A 16,966-nucleotide genomic window follows, 5' to 3' on the forward strand; every position below is an offset into this window, starting at 1 on the left:
AAATAAATAGTGCAGCCTCGAGGGTTATGGGTGTGTGGGGGGGGGGATGAGGAATGCCAAATCTCCCCATGTAAATGTGCATAGTATAGCACTGCCTGGTAAAAGCTGGTATTACGAGTCAATAAAATATGCCATCGGCATCATAAAGGTGGAGGAATTAACCTGTCCATTAGGATGAATCCTTTGCTCTTTATACAAAATGGTGGACAAAGTGCAAACAAGTTATGACTTCACAGCAGCCTCTAAGAAACTCCCAAGTGAAGAAGTTACCTGTAGGAAGCGCACTGCCTCGCTAAGCGTTGGTGCCAAGCAGCGGGTGGTATAAAATCCTGGTCCATCCTGTACAGAAACACCATGCAATGCTGACCTTCATTCAAAACATGTGAACACAGTGATAATGCATACTCATATGGGGTACTCAAACATGGGTGAGTTAAAGCGAGTCCATCACGAGCACTTATCATGCAATATGGGTTCAGGACAGCTCACACCTTGACCACGACGATAAGCTTGCCCTGACGCAGGCCAAGCTCCACAGCAGCAGAGAGGGCCTGGGGTGACGTCTGTTCTCCACGCACCACCTCAAGAAGCTGCATACGCTCCACTGGGGAGAAATAATGCATGCCTAGCACCTGGGGGGTGGGGGGGGGCGGAGGACAACGTCAGGACGACAAGCTCCAGCACACAGATAATAACCACAGGTAGGACTGAACGTCTAAACAGCATATGGAGTTCAAAAAACGAAAGTAGACACTTCACGCATGTTGCTCACCCTCTGTGGATGCTTGCTGATGGCAGCTATTTTGCTGATGGGTAAGGCAGAAGTATTACTTGCGATGACGCACTCGGGTGAAACTACCTGATGAGCACAAAACAATGCGTGGCAAGATTAGAACAATAATTATCAAAATTTTCACTCATTATTCACTGCATTTTCATGCACCAAACTCAGTGGTGTAATGGTTAGTGAGTTCGCTCTACATTCGGCAATTAAAAAGGATAGAGCATGGATAAACAACCACAGGTTGGCAACAATAGTGCACGCTTTGATGGGTCCAATATGGCTGCCCCTCACCCATTTGATGTCCCATTCCCTCTGACATCCCCACCCCAACCCCGACAACAAACCTCCTTTCCCTTCTCTCTCCCATTTTCCAACAGCCTCCCACCTCTCTCCATTCCATTGGCAATATAAAGATAGACGAGCAATGGTTTGATTTTTCACAACAGAAAGTTTGAATCTATGGATGTTGCTTGCATTCCTGGGTTTTGGGGGTTTTTTGGGGTTTTTTTTTTTTTTGCAACTCCACTGACTTACAGCTTCAACTTCATGCAAGACGCGATGTTTCAGGTCGAGCTCCTCAAAGACTGCCTCAATAACGATATCCACTTTTTCGAACTCCGCATAGTCTATCTGGCAGGACAGGTACGACATTGTACGGTCTCGTTCAAATGATGTAAGGGCCCGACGGCGCACTCGTGCATCCAATCTGCAGGGAGGAGAGGTAGTTGGGGGAGGGGGAGGGGGAGAAGGATATAATGCAACTTGGTACTGTTTCACGGCAATTTAACTTTCATCAGAAGACCAGGGATTCATTTGGATCATCACAAATGCTAAGCTCTCAAAAACAGTGATCAAGGTGAGGCAGTGGATCTATTTAGTTTGTACCAAACACATTTTGTTGTTTTTAAACTATTTTACTGTTGGAAGCAAGTCCATTGATGTTTACGAGTTGCTTGTTGCTCAATTAAACTCACATTTATCTCTGCGCAAGGCAATGCAAATTTGCAGCCATTGATTTATATGCCCACAGGCATCCTGCAATGGGCAATGAAATGCAATCTATGCAGCACTGTCCACATCCCCGAACAGAATCAACTAGAAAGTAGAATTTGACGTGAACGCGTCAATGGATATGCCTCCACTCATGTTAGATGTCAACCCACTGTGATGGGTAACCAGTGTTAAAGATCACAAGAAAAAGTAGAACGGCACTCGGTAGACCGCGTACCTCTGCCAGGCTGAACAGTTGACATTTGGCATCCCGCTGATCGGCCGGATCTGGATCCACACCTTAACCAAAATCGAATCGGCTTGTTCATATCACCTAACTCATCCACCAAGGTTTGTCATAACTCATCCATAACTTTTGGAGATATCATGATATATATTGTTTTTGGCCACATCCCTCAATGGTGAAGAATCACTGAAAATGTTCCAGATTCAGATCTTCACTAAAATTGAACCAATTCTTCCTTATCGCACACCCAACCTGTCCACCAAATTTCGTCCGAATCAGTCTATAACTTTTTGAGATATCCTGTTCACATCGGTGTATGTCTGAAGCCAGTGAGTGGATTAGGAAGGAGTTATAATGTACAAGGAGCGTAAATCGGAAACAAGGGTGTTGAGAAACAGCGTATGACGAGGTATTGTTGCGAATCTGGAAGCCATGAGCACACAACATACAGGTCCTTCAGATCAGTTACTGTATATCGGTAAGTACATGTTTTATAGATAGCTCCCGTCCCTGGTCTAATGGGTAAAGAAATGTTTGTGCGCTGTGGAGTTACTTTAATAGTCAGGTTTTCTTTTAGTTTATTTTTACACCACCCCCATCAACGCATCGCCCTCACTTCACTTCCTTCACTTTGCTCTGGCCGACATTATGGTGGGCGGAGTTCAGGGAGGAGCATCGCGGTGGCTCTCGACCAATAGGCGCAGGCCATGCGGAGACAGGGCGTGCCCGAAAATGAAAAAGGAGCAACAAATGCTTGCGTCAGTGGGCTCGAAGCACGTACAGTCTGGTTTTTAGCGCTGACTGCATCGCATGCTTGCGTCCAGTCTGTCGAGTGCGCATCTCTGGCCGGGTCCGGTGCTGACTGCATCGCACGGATCGGAGGCGTCTCGCTGGCGCCTGGTTCTGCGGACCGCTTCACGACGCTGGTCTGGGTCTGGGTACAACGCTGGTCAGCTCCGAGGCAGGTCCAGGTCTTCAGTTCGCCTCTCCATCCGAGCTGGAGGCCTTAATAAAGACCACTGTGGGTCCGATTCGTGTGTGTGTGTCTCTGTGTGTGTCTCTGTGTGTGTGTGTCTCTGTGTGTGTGTGTCTCTGTGTGTGTGTGTCTCTGTGTGTGTGTGTGTCTCTGTGTGTGCGTGTGTCTCTGCGTCCCTGTGTGTGTGCGTCTCTGTGCGTCTGTGTGTGTGTGTCTCTGTGTGTGTGTGTCTCTGTGTGTGTCTCTGTGTGTCTGTGTGTCTCTGTGTGTGTGTGTGTCTCTGTGTGTGTGTGTGTCTCTGTGTGTGTGTGTGTGTCTCTGTGTGTGTGTGTCTCTGTGTGTGTGTGTCTCTGTGTGTGTGTGTGTGTCTCTGTGTGTGTGTGTCTCTGTGTGTGTGTGTCTCTGTGTGTGTGTGTCTCTGTGTGTGTGTGTCTCTGTGTCTGTGTCTCTGTGTCTCTGTGTCTCTGTGTGTGTGTGTCTCTGTGTCTCTGTGTCTCTGTGTCTCTGTGTCTCTGTGTCTCTGTGTCTCTGTGTCTCTGTGTGTGTGTGTCTCTGTGTCTCTGTGTGTGTCTCTGTGTGTGTCTCTGTGTCTCTGTGTGTGTCTCTGTGTGTGTCTCTGTGTGTGTCTCTGTGTGTGTCTCTGTGTCTCTGTGTGTCTCTGTGTGTGTCTCTGTGTGTGTCTCTGTGTGTGTCTCTGTGTGTGTCTCTGTGTGTGTCTCTGTGTGTGTCTCTGTGTGTGTCTCTGTGTGTGTCTCTGTGTGTGTCTCTGTGTGTGTCTCTGTGTGTGTCTCTGTGTGTGTCTCTGTGTGTGTCTCTGTGTGTGTCTCTGTGTGTGTGTCTCTGTGTGTGTGTGTCTCTGTGTGTGTCTCTCTCTGTGTTTGTGTCTGTGTGTGTGTCTCTGTGTGTGTGTCTCTGTGTGTGTGTCTCTGTGTGTGTGTCTCTGTGTGTGTGTCTCTGTGTGTGTGTCTCTGTGTGTGTGTCTCTGTGTGTGTGTCTCTGTGTGTGTCTCTGTGTGTGTCTCTGTGTGTGTCTCTGTGTGTGTCTCTGTGTGTGTCTCTGTCTGTGTCTCTGTGTGTGTCTCTGTCTGTGTGTCTCTGTGTGTGTCTGTGTGTGTGTCTCTGTGTGTGTCTCTGTGTGTGTTTCTGTGTGTGACACTGGGTGTGTGTCTCTGTGTTTGTCTCTGTGTGTGTCTCTGTGTGTGTCTCTGTGTGTGTCTCTGTGTGTGTCTCTGTGTGTGACTCTGTGTGTGTCTCTGTGTGTGTGTGTGTGTGTGTCTCTGTGTGTGTCTCTGTGTGTGTGTGTGTGTGTGTGTCTCTGTGTGTGTCTCTGTGTGTGTCTCTGTGTGTGTCTCTGTGTGTGTGTGTGTGGCGCCAGTCTGCTAAGTAATGAATTGTTAAGGGCCTTGCTGTACATACGTGCTTATCAATATTCGGATAACTCTGCCATTACGTGCTTCCCTCATTTCCCTATTGTTGAATAAATATCCCCGTTTGTTCAATGTTTTCAGCTCGTTCGTGTCCATTCTTGCATTGACTGAGTGTGCCGTGTGTGAGGGATCAGCTGGCCATTGCCATTGTCACAGGATAATAGGGACCGGCGGTTCTCGGCGATTAAACCGCTCGGAATCGCACACGGAACGAGCGCGCTAAGCGGCTCGTTTCCGTACGAGTTCCGTCGAGGGTGAAATTCCCCGGTAGTGGACCACGTGGTTATTTAGGTAAATTTAAATTGGCAATCGACCCTACCCCATGTGGTCTATCAATTGGCGAATGTCGGTCCGATAAGGGACCCGTCGACTCCGGACTTATCCGGGGCGACGATCTGAATTCCGAGCGATCGGTCGAGCCGACTTGTGGCTCCATCAAGCGGACGGACCGCGGCCGACATCTCGGCCCCACAACAGTATTACTGCATACAAAAGCTCTTTGTAGCGTGCCTGCTTGACAAACATACCCTTTGTAGATCTGTTGGTGGCCCTTGCCAACACCTTCCAGCGATACGTCCTTGAGATGTGTCTTCAAGCCCTTTTCAATAGACACCTGGGCTATCCCAGCACCCATGAGGCCCGCGCCGATAACGGCCAGGTGACTGCATGACATATGCTACGTGTTAGGCACATCATCAGCCACCTGCACAGAGACTGTTTGTAATGAAGAAAAAAAAAAACTGCATCCAAGATTTCTGCATACCTGGCAGGCTTTTTGGGTGCACCGTAGTGATTCTTCTTGCAGGAAACTTGTCCATGGTACAGGCCTACAAGGGCACGCGACTCGTTCGTAAATGCCAGCTCTCCAAATGCCTGAAGATGATGGCACAAGGTATGATTGAGAGAAAATACAGTCATATGGATCATCTTTTGGAAGGTTCATAGAGAAGGTAAGAAATAGACAGAATGCTATCTATGACCATTTTTAACTGCACAGGTTGACAGGGTTGACTGGGCATGAGAATTTTGTTTCTTCTTCTTCGAAACAAGAGTTAGGAAAGAAAGTTAAGGCAAGCTGTACATTTAATCGTGTGAATGGGGGAGAATGTCCAGTATGCCGAGTAAGCTTGTCAGTGTTGTGCAACAGGCCATTGCAAAAAATGGATTGTGGGGAATGGGGGGGGGTTGAGAGGGTGTGAACCGAAACCTACCTGTGCCTCTGACTTGTAGCCTTCTCCTTTTCCAGAATCTAAGCTGGTCTTCACAACCTGCAGGAGGCAAGTTCAACACAGGGCATCAACAGCAACCCTGCAAATACTCGGAACATGTTTCTACATATCCGTACACAGTATTCGTTTCGTGACTGTTAGCATCGATGATTCATGCATGTGTGCCCACCTCAATAATTCTGTGTGGTGCAGGGTACAGGCCATGGCTTTGCTTTCTCACAGCCATGTCTGCTCTTTTCAACACCTGCTCCCGCACAAGTCGTATGCCAAGCACCCAGTCTTGGAACCCTGAGAAGCCAGAGAAGGGTTGAAACGTGATGACGACGACGAAGAAAGGATACATTGCTTTCAAACAATAAACACAAAAATGAAGAAAAGCCTCGGTTCGGGCCACACTCACGCCTCATCCAACCGAGCTTCCTTTCAGGTAGCTTTTTGGTTGCTGCCAATGACTTGGCTGCGTGGATTGCAACCTCTTCAAGATACTCCATCGTTCGTTCTTCAGCAGGCTTTAGGCCAGGGCCTGGTATCAAGAGCAATGTGTGGGGTTTACTCCAGTAATATTAATGGTTACACAGCATTCAAGGCTGCGGTCAAAATTTCTCAACAAATCCGCCTGCAGATGTGACACCAAGTGTAATTGATGCATCGACGCTCTTTCCAATGTATTGATGCTGTCAATCTTGAGGCAAAGAATACACTGGATATTTTTTGTTGTTGTTAACAAGGCCACCGAATGTGGACGGAGGTTGTTTTCACCTGTCTGTTTGGCTGTCTATGAGCAGGATATGTCAAAAAGTTATGGACCGATTCAGACGAAATTTTGTGGACAGGTTGTGTGTGCGTGTGTGCGTGTGTGTCAAGGCCGAATTGATTAGATTTTGGTGAAGATCCGGATACGAGAATTTCATAATTTTAAAAGTGATTTTTCACCATTGAGAAATGGGCCGAAAAACGATATACCCTAAGACCCCAGCTTATATCAGGGACGCATCCTGAAAAGTGCGACAAATCGAGATGAAAATAAACCAATGTCACCCCCAGGGTGACCAGTATCTTGCCAAAATGTGAACATGAGTGACTTATTTTTTAGATTAAAGTTACTCAAAAAATAAGGGTTTCGTCGACCTTGATCTTTTTGTGACCTTGACCTTTATATTTTCATACGGTTGATGGTATCTCTCCAGGACCGTTGTACATGAAATCAAGAGATTTTGATGAGAACAGGAAATAAAATTTTCATGAAAAATCCGTTTTTTTCGTCATGACGTCATTAAATGACGTCATAGCGTCAAACTTTTGACAGATCTGGAAAGCACTTATCAAGTGCTTTCATATGAGGTATTACTCGATATGGTATCTAAGATTTCAAAATTTGACCTTGGGGTCAAAAACTTTCGACCTCCAGCGCTAACCATGAAGGTCAAGGCCGATCGCCACCAAAAAATAATCAGCTGAGCGCCAGACCATGAACTATATTCCCATGAAGTTTGAAGATGATCCGATCAAAATTACTCAAAAAAAATAAGGGTTTCGTCGACTCCCTGATTAGCGACAAAGTGACCTTGACCTTTGACCTTGACAATTTTATGCGCTGAAAGGGACCTCTATAGGCCTCTGATATGCAAAGTTACAAAAATTTCCAATGATAACTGCGCTTTGCAGTGTGATCGATACATGATTACAGACAAACAAAAAATAAATAAATAAAAACATACCAGCTGACTAACATATCTTGCAAAAACTTCGTTTTGGCAAGATAATAAACTCAATTTTTCTCATAAGAATGCAATAAGCAGGGAGACATACCTCATGTCACCACTTCAGGTAGTATATTTTGCTTTTTACCAATGATATATGACCGTTCTATATGCCTGGTGTTGGCTTAATGGTTAGGGTGGTGGGCTAGGATGACACGCAGGATGACACGGTTCGACCCCAAAGCTCATAAAAGATCACGTCTGGATTTGAAGCTAAGTGTCAGAATAAAGGAAGGATTTTTATTTTGTTTTATCTTTTCCCCTTGTTCGTTTTTGTAATTGTGTGTGGAGGTGCCTCAAAATTATATTTCGTTTTACCTCATACTCAGTTATAATTATTAACCCTTGAATTATTACCACTGTAAATATTTGATTTATTTTCATTAAACACCATATTTAAGTTGCTGGTGTCTGTCTATTTGTTGTGGGTTCGAGATAAACCCCCTTGTGCTGTGCTTCCATCAGCTCAGTCCTTGCCGCCCTTTCCTTCCCAAGCATGCCATAATCTCCAAGAAACTCGGCTGTTCGCCTCCAAGGGAAATTATTTGGCTATCCGGCCCGGTCATGACAATTGGGTTGGGGGAAAAAAATCAACCGAAAGGGGCTGTCACACCTTGACGTTTTAGCCAGCGTATGGCTGGCTAGAGGAAAACCTGCTGCCTTCTGCAAGAAAGCTAAAATTGGAACGGAAGTTCACCTTTTAGCATGACGATGACCCGGAGCACACAGCCAAAGCTACATTGGAGTGGCCAAGGAACAAAAAGATAAATGTACTTGAGTGGCCTTGTCAGAGCCCTGACCTAAATCTAATCAAAAATCTGTGGCATGACGAAGAATGCTGTCCATCAATGCTCCCCACTCAACTTGACTGAGCTTGAACAGTTTTGTGCAGAAGAATGGGAAAATATTGCCCAATCAAGGTGTGCAGAATTGGTAGAGACCTATCCAAACACACTTACAGCAAGCTATAATTGCTGTCAAAGGTGCTTCCACTGAGTATTAACTCACCAAGATATTCTAGTTTTGTATTTTTAATTACCTTTTTGGAATTTGTATAATTCGTTTTTTACTTGGACATTGTGGGTTATGATGTGTAAATAAAAGTGGAAAGAGTCTGATTTAATGCAATGTAATCCCAGGCGATAAGGCAACAAAAGGCGAAAATTTTGAGAGGGGGTGTAGACTTTCCATTGGCACTGTACGACCAGATACCAATCAGACATTTGTGTATCAGGACAGAACCTTGTGAATATACTCCCCCTCTCCCCCCACTCCCAATTCTCCCGGCAACACTGAAGTCAACCACATACCCAAGGGATCCACCAGCTGGTCCACAAGGCCCATTTTCTTGGCACGGTCAGCACGAACATTGCGTCCTGTGAGCATCAAGTCAAGAGCCGTTGGAACTCCCACCTGAGAACGAATTGTGGAGTTAAAAGTACATTTGCAGGGCAGAATGAATCCAAATCAGAATGAAAAGTGACGGCACATTGATTTGAACAATGGATATCCTCCACGCTTGGCTTAATCAGCATTTCATCGAGCGATATCAGACAAAGTAGGCTGAACATACCAGTTTGGGGAGACGTTGAGTGCCACCAGCCCCTGGAAGTAGACCAAGCATGACCTCGGGTGCACCCAGAATAGTCTTGCTGCTTTTTGTGGCAATGCGGTGGTGACAAGCCAAAGCCAACTATGTTTGGGAGATACAACACTATGAACCAGCAGTGGAGAGCATTTTGATCATTTAACACAAATTCAAACTACTGCTACAGTTATGGTAGTGTCCATCACCATATAGGGAATTTCTCCACCACACAAAGTTTACAACACTGCCAGGATTTACTTAAACTATTATTTCGTTAGCGCATTAACTTTGGCCTGCTCTTTTCAAGCAGTACGATGGCATCTTCAACACGCATTACCGAGTGTTAACACAGGGGCATCTGGCATGATCTCCTCCAGTTTAAGTTATGTTGCTTGAGAGCAAGGGTGATTAATCCCACATGCTTCATCAAAATATATTTTGTAGTTTGTGTAGTATATAAAGGCCATGGTACCATACTAACGTAATAATCTATTGGATGAAAATAGCAAAACACATTTACGTGTCATTTCCACTCGCAGTCAACACAACAGCAGTCAACCCAGTCAACCTAGTCTTCATACATTTATAGTGGTCATAAAAGTGTAATGCACTTAAGCATTCAGCACAAATACGGATCGACAGCAATTAGCGATTAGTGGTCAGGATGGGTTCTCGGAAGAGAGAACACGAGATTGAAAATGCGCTAAAAGGGGTCATCATACCATTGTATATATGGAGATGCCTTCCCGGCAATGTTATTTCTTCTGCATGAGCGGGAAATGAGGACTTCCATTTGGATATTAGTAATAGGGCTAATAATAATACAGATGGTAAACCTATTGTTTTATTCTTCTTTTGCTTCTCATACACTTCCCTTTATAAGGGGTGAGGTCCAATGACACCAAGTTTCTGCCCTGCTTTGACCATGATGCTCCTCTACTTCCCCATGTCCTCAGCCAACTCCCTCAACTCTCCAACCCCACCCCCCTTGCCCCCAACCTTACCGATATCCCTCCTCACGAAATCCTCCAAGCTCCACAGCGGTCTACCTCTTTTCCTCCAACCTTGCTCCCTCAACCTATCCTCTCTTCCACCATCCGCACAAAATATCCAGCCCTTCTCAGCCAGCATTTCACCAATCTCCCCGTCAAACTCGTCTGCACACCAATCTCCTCCCACGGTTAATCCACCCTCCTCCTGTCCACCCTCTTCACTGCCGCACTCCTCCTGACCCAGTTGTTCTCATAAACATGCAGCATCTGTGATTGTCTCTCTGTCAGTGCCACAAAGGTAGGCCGGCGTTACACGCGACATCAGAACCTTCCCTTTCAATTTCCTTTATGTCTATATATTTGCCATTACTCCCTCCACCTTCCTCCAAGCTTTCACACCCAACTGAAACCTCCTCCGCACCTCTGCCTTGGACTTACCATCCCCGGTCACTGTTCCCCCAGATACTCAAACCTATGTCCATGCCTGATCTCCTTCCTCTCCAAGCTGAAATTAATTTATTTTTCACTGGTGCCCGACCAACATCACCTCAATCTTCTCCATACTCATCATCAGCCCATGCTTCCCAAAAAAAAAATCATTTTTTTCAGTTGGTTAGTAATAATGTAAATGAGTTAATAAGTTAGTTGATAATAAGAGTAAATGTCTGCTAATTTTCTTCACATCTTGAACGACATGCAGAAAAACGGACTTGTCTGTCTGTTTTTGTAAAGAATGACAGGAGAAGCTTTTGATATAATTTGCTGAACCAGCAAACGGATTATTGATGGACAAATTGAGATGAGGCATAGTGGGAATCGACTCCGGAGACTTGGAACAGTCACAGACGGGTAATCGGCTCTGTAGAATTTAGGGTTCGATTCGCAGCTCCGATGGAGGGAATCGATTATCACCGGGTAATCGATCATTTCATCCAAGCCTACTTTATACACAATCTGTGCAGCGATATCTTAACTTGCCTTTCTTAAAGAAACAAACATATGGTGCTACCTTGACACGAGTCAGTTTTTGCAGAAGTTTGAGTCAGAGAGATTTGGGGTAGTAAGGAAAAGGCCTCAGCGGCAAAAACACAGGCAACGTAAACTTTACGTGAAAGTACGGCATCAAAGAAACATCCTCTCTCATGCGTTTGCACCCCAAGGATACAAGGCAAATTAATAAAGCCAAGTACGACGCTCACTGTTTGAAAGAATAAATTATGAGGAGGTGACTAGCAATTTCTGTACCTCTAGGCCCCCACCAAGGCAGGAGCCATTGATTGCAGCCACCACAGGCTTGGTAGAAGCTTCTAGACGTGCCATAGACTGCTGACCGTGCAGCGACAGCTCCGTCACCTCCTTGGCTGAGCTGCATGCTGATATCATGCTGTAGAGAGCACCAGAGCAAAGTGGTCAACTGCTCCACAATAAACACATCCCCCTCAATAACAGAAATAATAATAATAATAATAATAATAATAATAATAATAATAATAATAATAATAATACCAGAGTTCAAGTTCCATGGCAAAAATAAAAGGAGTAGGTACACTGGGATTTTTTTTTTTTCCAAGGCGTTTAGTAACTGATTTCTGGGGCAATCCTTCAATGCCTCAATGCTTACATACCAGTTGCACCCCATATATTACCTAAACTTAGGTCATCAAAACAGACTTGTTTCAACAGTCATCTTGCATTGCTGCAAGGAGCATACATAAACCAGTTGAGGTGGTTGAAGACAAAGCAGTTATCACAGGGTTGAGTCTGGACCATGCTAAACACCAGTTTCCCAGAACCGGTTAAACAGCACAATGTGCGTACATGCTGCTTGCAAACAGTTGGGAAAAGGGGAGGGGAGGGGAGGAAGGAGAGGAGCAGAATCAAAGGAACTTCTTGTGTTGCACGTATTTGTCTCAAAATGGCAGACCGCAACACCTCCCCTCCCGAAATACATTGCTTGCATCAGAGCCTGTGGGAACCTATAGCTGGGCAGGGGAATGTGGGAACACCGAGTGGATGCGGAATGTGCTGCTCGGTGTAGACAAAGCAAAGTGGGTGTGAGCACGAGAGATAGGAGCCCAAGAAGATACAAATAAAACATAGGAGCCCAGTAGGGTCAAAGAGCATGCAAAACACTGCCGCTCCGGAAAATACCACCAAGAAAGGGGAAGGTGAACACAAGACCACATTCGGTCAAAGAAAACAAAGGTAGAATATTATTTTGACTTGCAATTCTTTCAATTTCATGTCACTTACAGTTTAAAAAAAAAAAAAATTAACAAAATAAGAACCTTAAAAAGGGTCACACATATTTTTGAATCAGTCAGCAAACTGGAACCCATATGTCCACAGATGCACTTATACATGGAAGCCTTACTTGATGTCAGCGCCAGCAATGAAACTGCCTGGTTTTTTGGAGACAAGGACAACGCTGGCCAGTGCCGAATTTGCCCACACCTCCTCCATTACCTCCTCAAATTCCTTTTGGAACTGCCGTGACAATGTGTTCACCTGCAGCACAATGCACATCACAATGATCATCAAGATGACAAGCCCACATGCACCGTTTGCATGAAAACGAAAATACGAACAATGTGCATCATTTGGGCTGGCCTGTTTAGCGCTTCCTTCTGAACACACGGGTTGTGATATGGGGAACCCAAGTTCAAATCCCATGATATATTTATCGAATGTTCGCCAGCGTCTTTGCAATTCATACAAAATTACATTAATGTCTCTGCCCCGTATGTGGCTTCAGTACAAGCTCCAATAGAGACAGTCAGCCACTGAAAATAGAAATAAATAAATAAACCACTCGGAAGTGCTGAGGATCAGTGGTGAGTGTGCAGCGATCAAAGAACCACCGGCAGGTTGAAATAAGAGGGAAGGTACCAGAGAATGAGTAGAAACAGTAACAAAAGATTTACCTTAGAGTCTGGGCAGTCAAATCTCACCACCGCCACGTCACCCTTTGCATCATAATTGCAATGTGTTCTTGCTGTATGAAGACAGGAATTTTAAAATAAATAAATAAATAAAAAGGTAGTCAAGAAAAACTTTTTCCCTGTTGAAAGAAAAATATATTTAGCAATTCAAAATATAAATATATATATAAAACAATCAGGTACAATAACCACAAGGTGCTCACATACCAAAGGCTGCAGCGGTTTGAGAGAAGCTTCTGTGAAAGTCAAAACCTGCAGAGGCACGCGTTTTGATTAAGAGACAACAGTTACAATCTCTACTGTGTCCGTCATGCTCACAGCACCGAAACAAGACAATTAATTCAAAAAACAACCACGACATTACGAGACTCAGTGGTAAAGCGTTTCGAGGGACCGTTCACAGAGTCTGGGAGGTCGGTGGTTTGAACCCCCGGACGAATCGTACCAAAGACTTCAAAAATGGCACTTGTTGCTTCCTTGATCGATGCTCAGCATGTATAGGACAGAGTCCAGACTAGCCCCGTGGGCTGGCATCTCATTGTGGGGAGGGAAGATATTTCTCCTAAATTGCCCCACTCAATGTAGTGAGAACAATGCCACAAGATTACGCTGCCAGTACCCATGGTGCCCAAGGGAGTTACATAACTCTTCTTCTCCCCACCCCCCCCCCCCTATTACCCAGAGCAGTGGACACATTCAGCTGAAGCTAAATCTAGTGTTGATGAATATCTATCTGCACATGTGGGATGTGATTGGTGTTGCAGCTCCTTCAAGAGCCTTAGAACATGTAATAATAACTATATATATTTATTGCATCAAAGGACAGGATACGTAAAATTGTAGCAGCAGTTTTTTATTTTACTTTTTGTACACTGATGAGGTAAAGCAGGAGGGAAGGGGAGAGGGGGTAGAGCAAGAAGTTTGTGACGACTGAGGAGACCAAGAATGAGGTTCTGCACTGGTGACGTACATATCCCAAATATGAATTAGACACACTCCCATAGGCCGACCAATTGTGTGTCCAAGGCTGGAGAACATCTTCGCTAGCAGTGGAAGCATCGTTTTTGTTAATGTCACAACGTAATAAACCAATGTGCGGGTCAAATCAGCAACACCCTTGTAGTTTAGAGCCGTCGGCTCCGCTCCCATCGTGACGGCGCAAAAGGGTGATACGTGCATGCTTGAATCAAAACAACCTGTTGACAAACCGTGCCAAAGTAAATAATACGGTAATCTCTCTGCAAGATGTAAATTGGAGCCATCCACTCAGCACTACAAAACGAGGGGAGGGTTTTACATCAACAATGCATCAGAAAAGGCCATCGTATTGTTCTAGTCTTGAGGAGTCCCAAAGAGATCCTCACACAGTCAAAGAAGTTATTTCATAGAATTATACGACTTAGTTTAACCGTCTAAAGTCCTTGTTGATAGGTCTGCATTGTGATTTTGTAGTTGGAAATCCCATGTGTCATTTTCCTTTTTCTCCAAGCCATTTGCCACATCTCACATTGTCACGAGCACATTGTTCTCACAGATGCCCCCCAAATACAGGTGTCATGAACGCCCGAGACCATATATCTCACCAAAACCCAAGGCCATGGTGACTCCTCTCATGAATGGGAGGGTGTGGGGAAGGGTAAAGCTAGAGAAAATGGGTGGGGGCTCTATAAAAGGTGGAGAAGAGAGCAGAGGCATTTTAACCGAAAGTGATTTCTTTCTTCGAAAGAGGGGTAGAAGGAAAAAAGGCTCAGAGACTCGCAGACTCGGAAATTCGAAGCTTGAGAGAGTTTCTGGACTGTTAGGCTGCTTCTTCTTCTTCTTCTTCTTCTTCTTCTTCTTCTTCTTCTTCTTCTTCTTCTTCTTCTTCGCACACCTATGAGGGTCCTTTGCGTTCTTGTCTGTTCTTTTCTCCTTGTTTGCCCGTTGTTGTTTCCTTCTTTTGAGTTGTGAAGCGCTTTTCGTTATCTTTGGAGCGACTCGATTGCCACGTTCTCTGGAGGCACGAATCCGACACGAAGCGTGTCTTTTTTTCACTTTCCTTCATGCTTTATTTATTCGTTACTCACCACTTGCTAGCTTTGCTTAACTTTTTTTCTTTCCCCGAATCTTCTGTCTCTGTCATTTTGCCCTTGTGCACCTTCGCCTTCACGTGCCCACATCAGCTAGCTGCGTCGCTGAACCCTCCACCTCCTCTATATCACCGGGAAGTCCAGCCAAGAGATGTGTTGAAAATGTGTCGGGAGTGACATTCACTGGCCCGTGGGAAATGCTGGAGCTGCAGCTGAATGAGAGTCGGGTGCAGAGCACTCTAGTTTTAGTCAGGACATGGAAGCCAAAATCAACAAGCAATACCAGCCCCACCAGACTGGTGTGAGGTGTGCAGGGGTCCATAGTGTCACCATCTATCTTTTTGTCCTCATCTCATCTTACTTGCCAATTACTCATCTCCCTTCCACACCAGATGCATGATGGCAGCCAACTGTTGTGAGACAAGTCACCGTTAAGGTTCCGAAAGCAGATACGTTTTGTCGGAGATAATTTGGCAATGCCTACATGCTGTGGTTAATTGTTGTACATACATGCCCCTTCATTATTTTCTCTCCTTGTAAATACTGTACTTGCAATTTGATTACTGCCACGAAAAGCCATTTCCTCAACAAACTGTGTTCTGACTTTTCTGTCTGTTCTGATGGCGGCATAAGACTACTAAAGGTTTTGGCCAATGCAAATTTGTTGTCCAAGTTAGATCTCAGATGTGGTTATGCAACATTGGTTCCACTTGGCCGAATAACTAAGGTCTATTGCATAACTGCCAGCACGATACCCACTTGCACTCAGGCTTTTTGCATATGGCAACACGATTCTGGGCATGGGATCCCACGGAAAGGACTGTTGGTGATTGGCGATCGTGGTCTCTCAAAGACACACCATCTTCTTGGAGTTATCCAGTCAACGTCCGTCACACACAATATATATATATATATCTATATATATATATACATATATACATATACAAATTGTTACGAATTTGGAATTCAATTGCACACAACATACAGGTTCCCTGAGTCAGCTATGTCGAGAAGTGCATGTTCCCCAGATAACTCACCTTCCATTGTTTAAATGTTTTGAAATAGATTAGATGCGCTGCGGATCGATTTAATAGTTAGGGAGTGAACAATGGAGATGTCCCTCCCCCTCTTCTGCAAAGAGGAAGAAGAACCCTGCCATCCCGTAACGTCAACAACTCCCTCCCACCCGTGGTTGAGCGGGAGCTGGATCACGAGGGCATGAGTCACGCCGGGTGCGAGGGAAGCGGTGCAAAGGATAAAGAGGACATCTTTTCTTTGTTCGAAAATAGTTCGTGGGAGTCCCATGGTGGGCTGAGTTCGTGAGAGTCCCATGGCAGAGTTCGTGAAGAGTCCCGTTCTGAGTCCCGTGTGCAGAGTTCGTGTGCTGAGTCCCGTGGGAGGAGTAAGCTTTTTGCTTCGGAGAGAGCGGTCGTTCAGCCATCGGGTCCTGCTTGGCTTGCTTGGCTTGAGGCCTTCGGAAGCTTTTTGCTTCGGCTGGCTCAGTGAGCTTCGGCTGCTGATTTGTTTTGGAAGGAACTTGAGCCGGTTGTTCAGCTCGAGCTGCGAGTGGAGGCTTCTTCCTCTTCTTCTTGGTTCGTGGAGCTTTTCATTCTCAATTTTGTTTCCTGGCTTGGTGCGACGCATCGGCCTCTTCTTGGAGTTGGATCCTCGGGGAAGCGACGATCAACAGGAAGGATCAGCGCCTCATCTCACCGGCACGTGTTGAGAAGCACGGGAGGATTCGGGGGAGCTCGAGAAGGATCGTGGCGATTGGATCCAGCTCGCTCTCGCTGGAGCCCGGGTCCGGACAAGTTGAAGACCACACGAGGTGGAAAGGTTCGAGTCAAGCTCTGAGTTTCAGCTCACCTGTCCTCCGAGCTGGAGCTCGTGATTAAAGGCCTCAGCCACCGTTGTGTGTGTGTGTGTGTGTGTGTGTGTGTGTGTGTGTGTGTGTGTGTGTGTG

The 16,966-nt window shown here is 45.5% G+C and overlaps 1 protein-coding gene across 1 annotated transcript in view; it reads right to left on the minus strand.

Moving 5' to 3' along the window:
• Nucleotides 1-16,966, minus strand: part of HADHA (hydroxyacyl-CoA dehydrogenase trifunctional multienzyme complex subunit alpha) — a 38,409-nt gene that overhangs the window by 8,402 nt on the left and 13,041 nt on the right. Inside the window, exons 2-16 of the mRNA XM_085862926.1 lie at nt 13,142-13,186; nt 12,917-12,987; nt 12,367-12,500; nt 11,238-11,376; nt 8,986-9,105; nt 8,723-8,825; nt 6,053-6,175; nt 5,822-5,940; nt 5,635-5,691; nt 5,187-5,296; nt 4,951-5,085; nt 1,319-1,490; nt 773-859; nt 492-632; nt 271-339 (exon numbers count right to left, since the gene is read on the minus strand). Coding sequence (XP_085719052.1) covers nt 271-339; nt 492-632; nt 773-859; nt 1,319-1,490; nt 4,951-5,085; nt 5,187-5,296; nt 5,635-5,691; nt 5,822-5,940; nt 6,053-6,175; nt 8,723-8,825; nt 8,986-9,105; nt 11,238-11,376; nt 12,367-12,500; nt 12,917-12,987; nt 13,142-13,186 — 1,625 coding nt within the window. The remainder of the gene's footprint in view (nt 1-270; nt 340-491; nt 633-772; nt 860-1,318; nt 1,491-4,950; nt 5,086-5,186; nt 5,297-5,634; nt 5,692-5,821; nt 5,941-6,052; nt 6,176-8,722; nt 8,826-8,985; nt 9,106-11,237; nt 11,377-12,366; nt 12,501-12,916; nt 12,988-13,141; nt 13,187-16,966) is intronic.

This window comes from Eptatretus burgeri, chromosome 17 (genome assembly GCF_056783735.1).
Source record: "Eptatretus burgeri isolate ZD-2024b chromosome 17, Ebu_testis_v1, whole genome shotgun sequence".
In the NCBI taxonomy this organism is placed as follows: domain Eukaryota; kingdom Metazoa; phylum Chordata; class Myxini; order Myxiniformes; family Myxinidae; genus Eptatretus; species Eptatretus burgeri.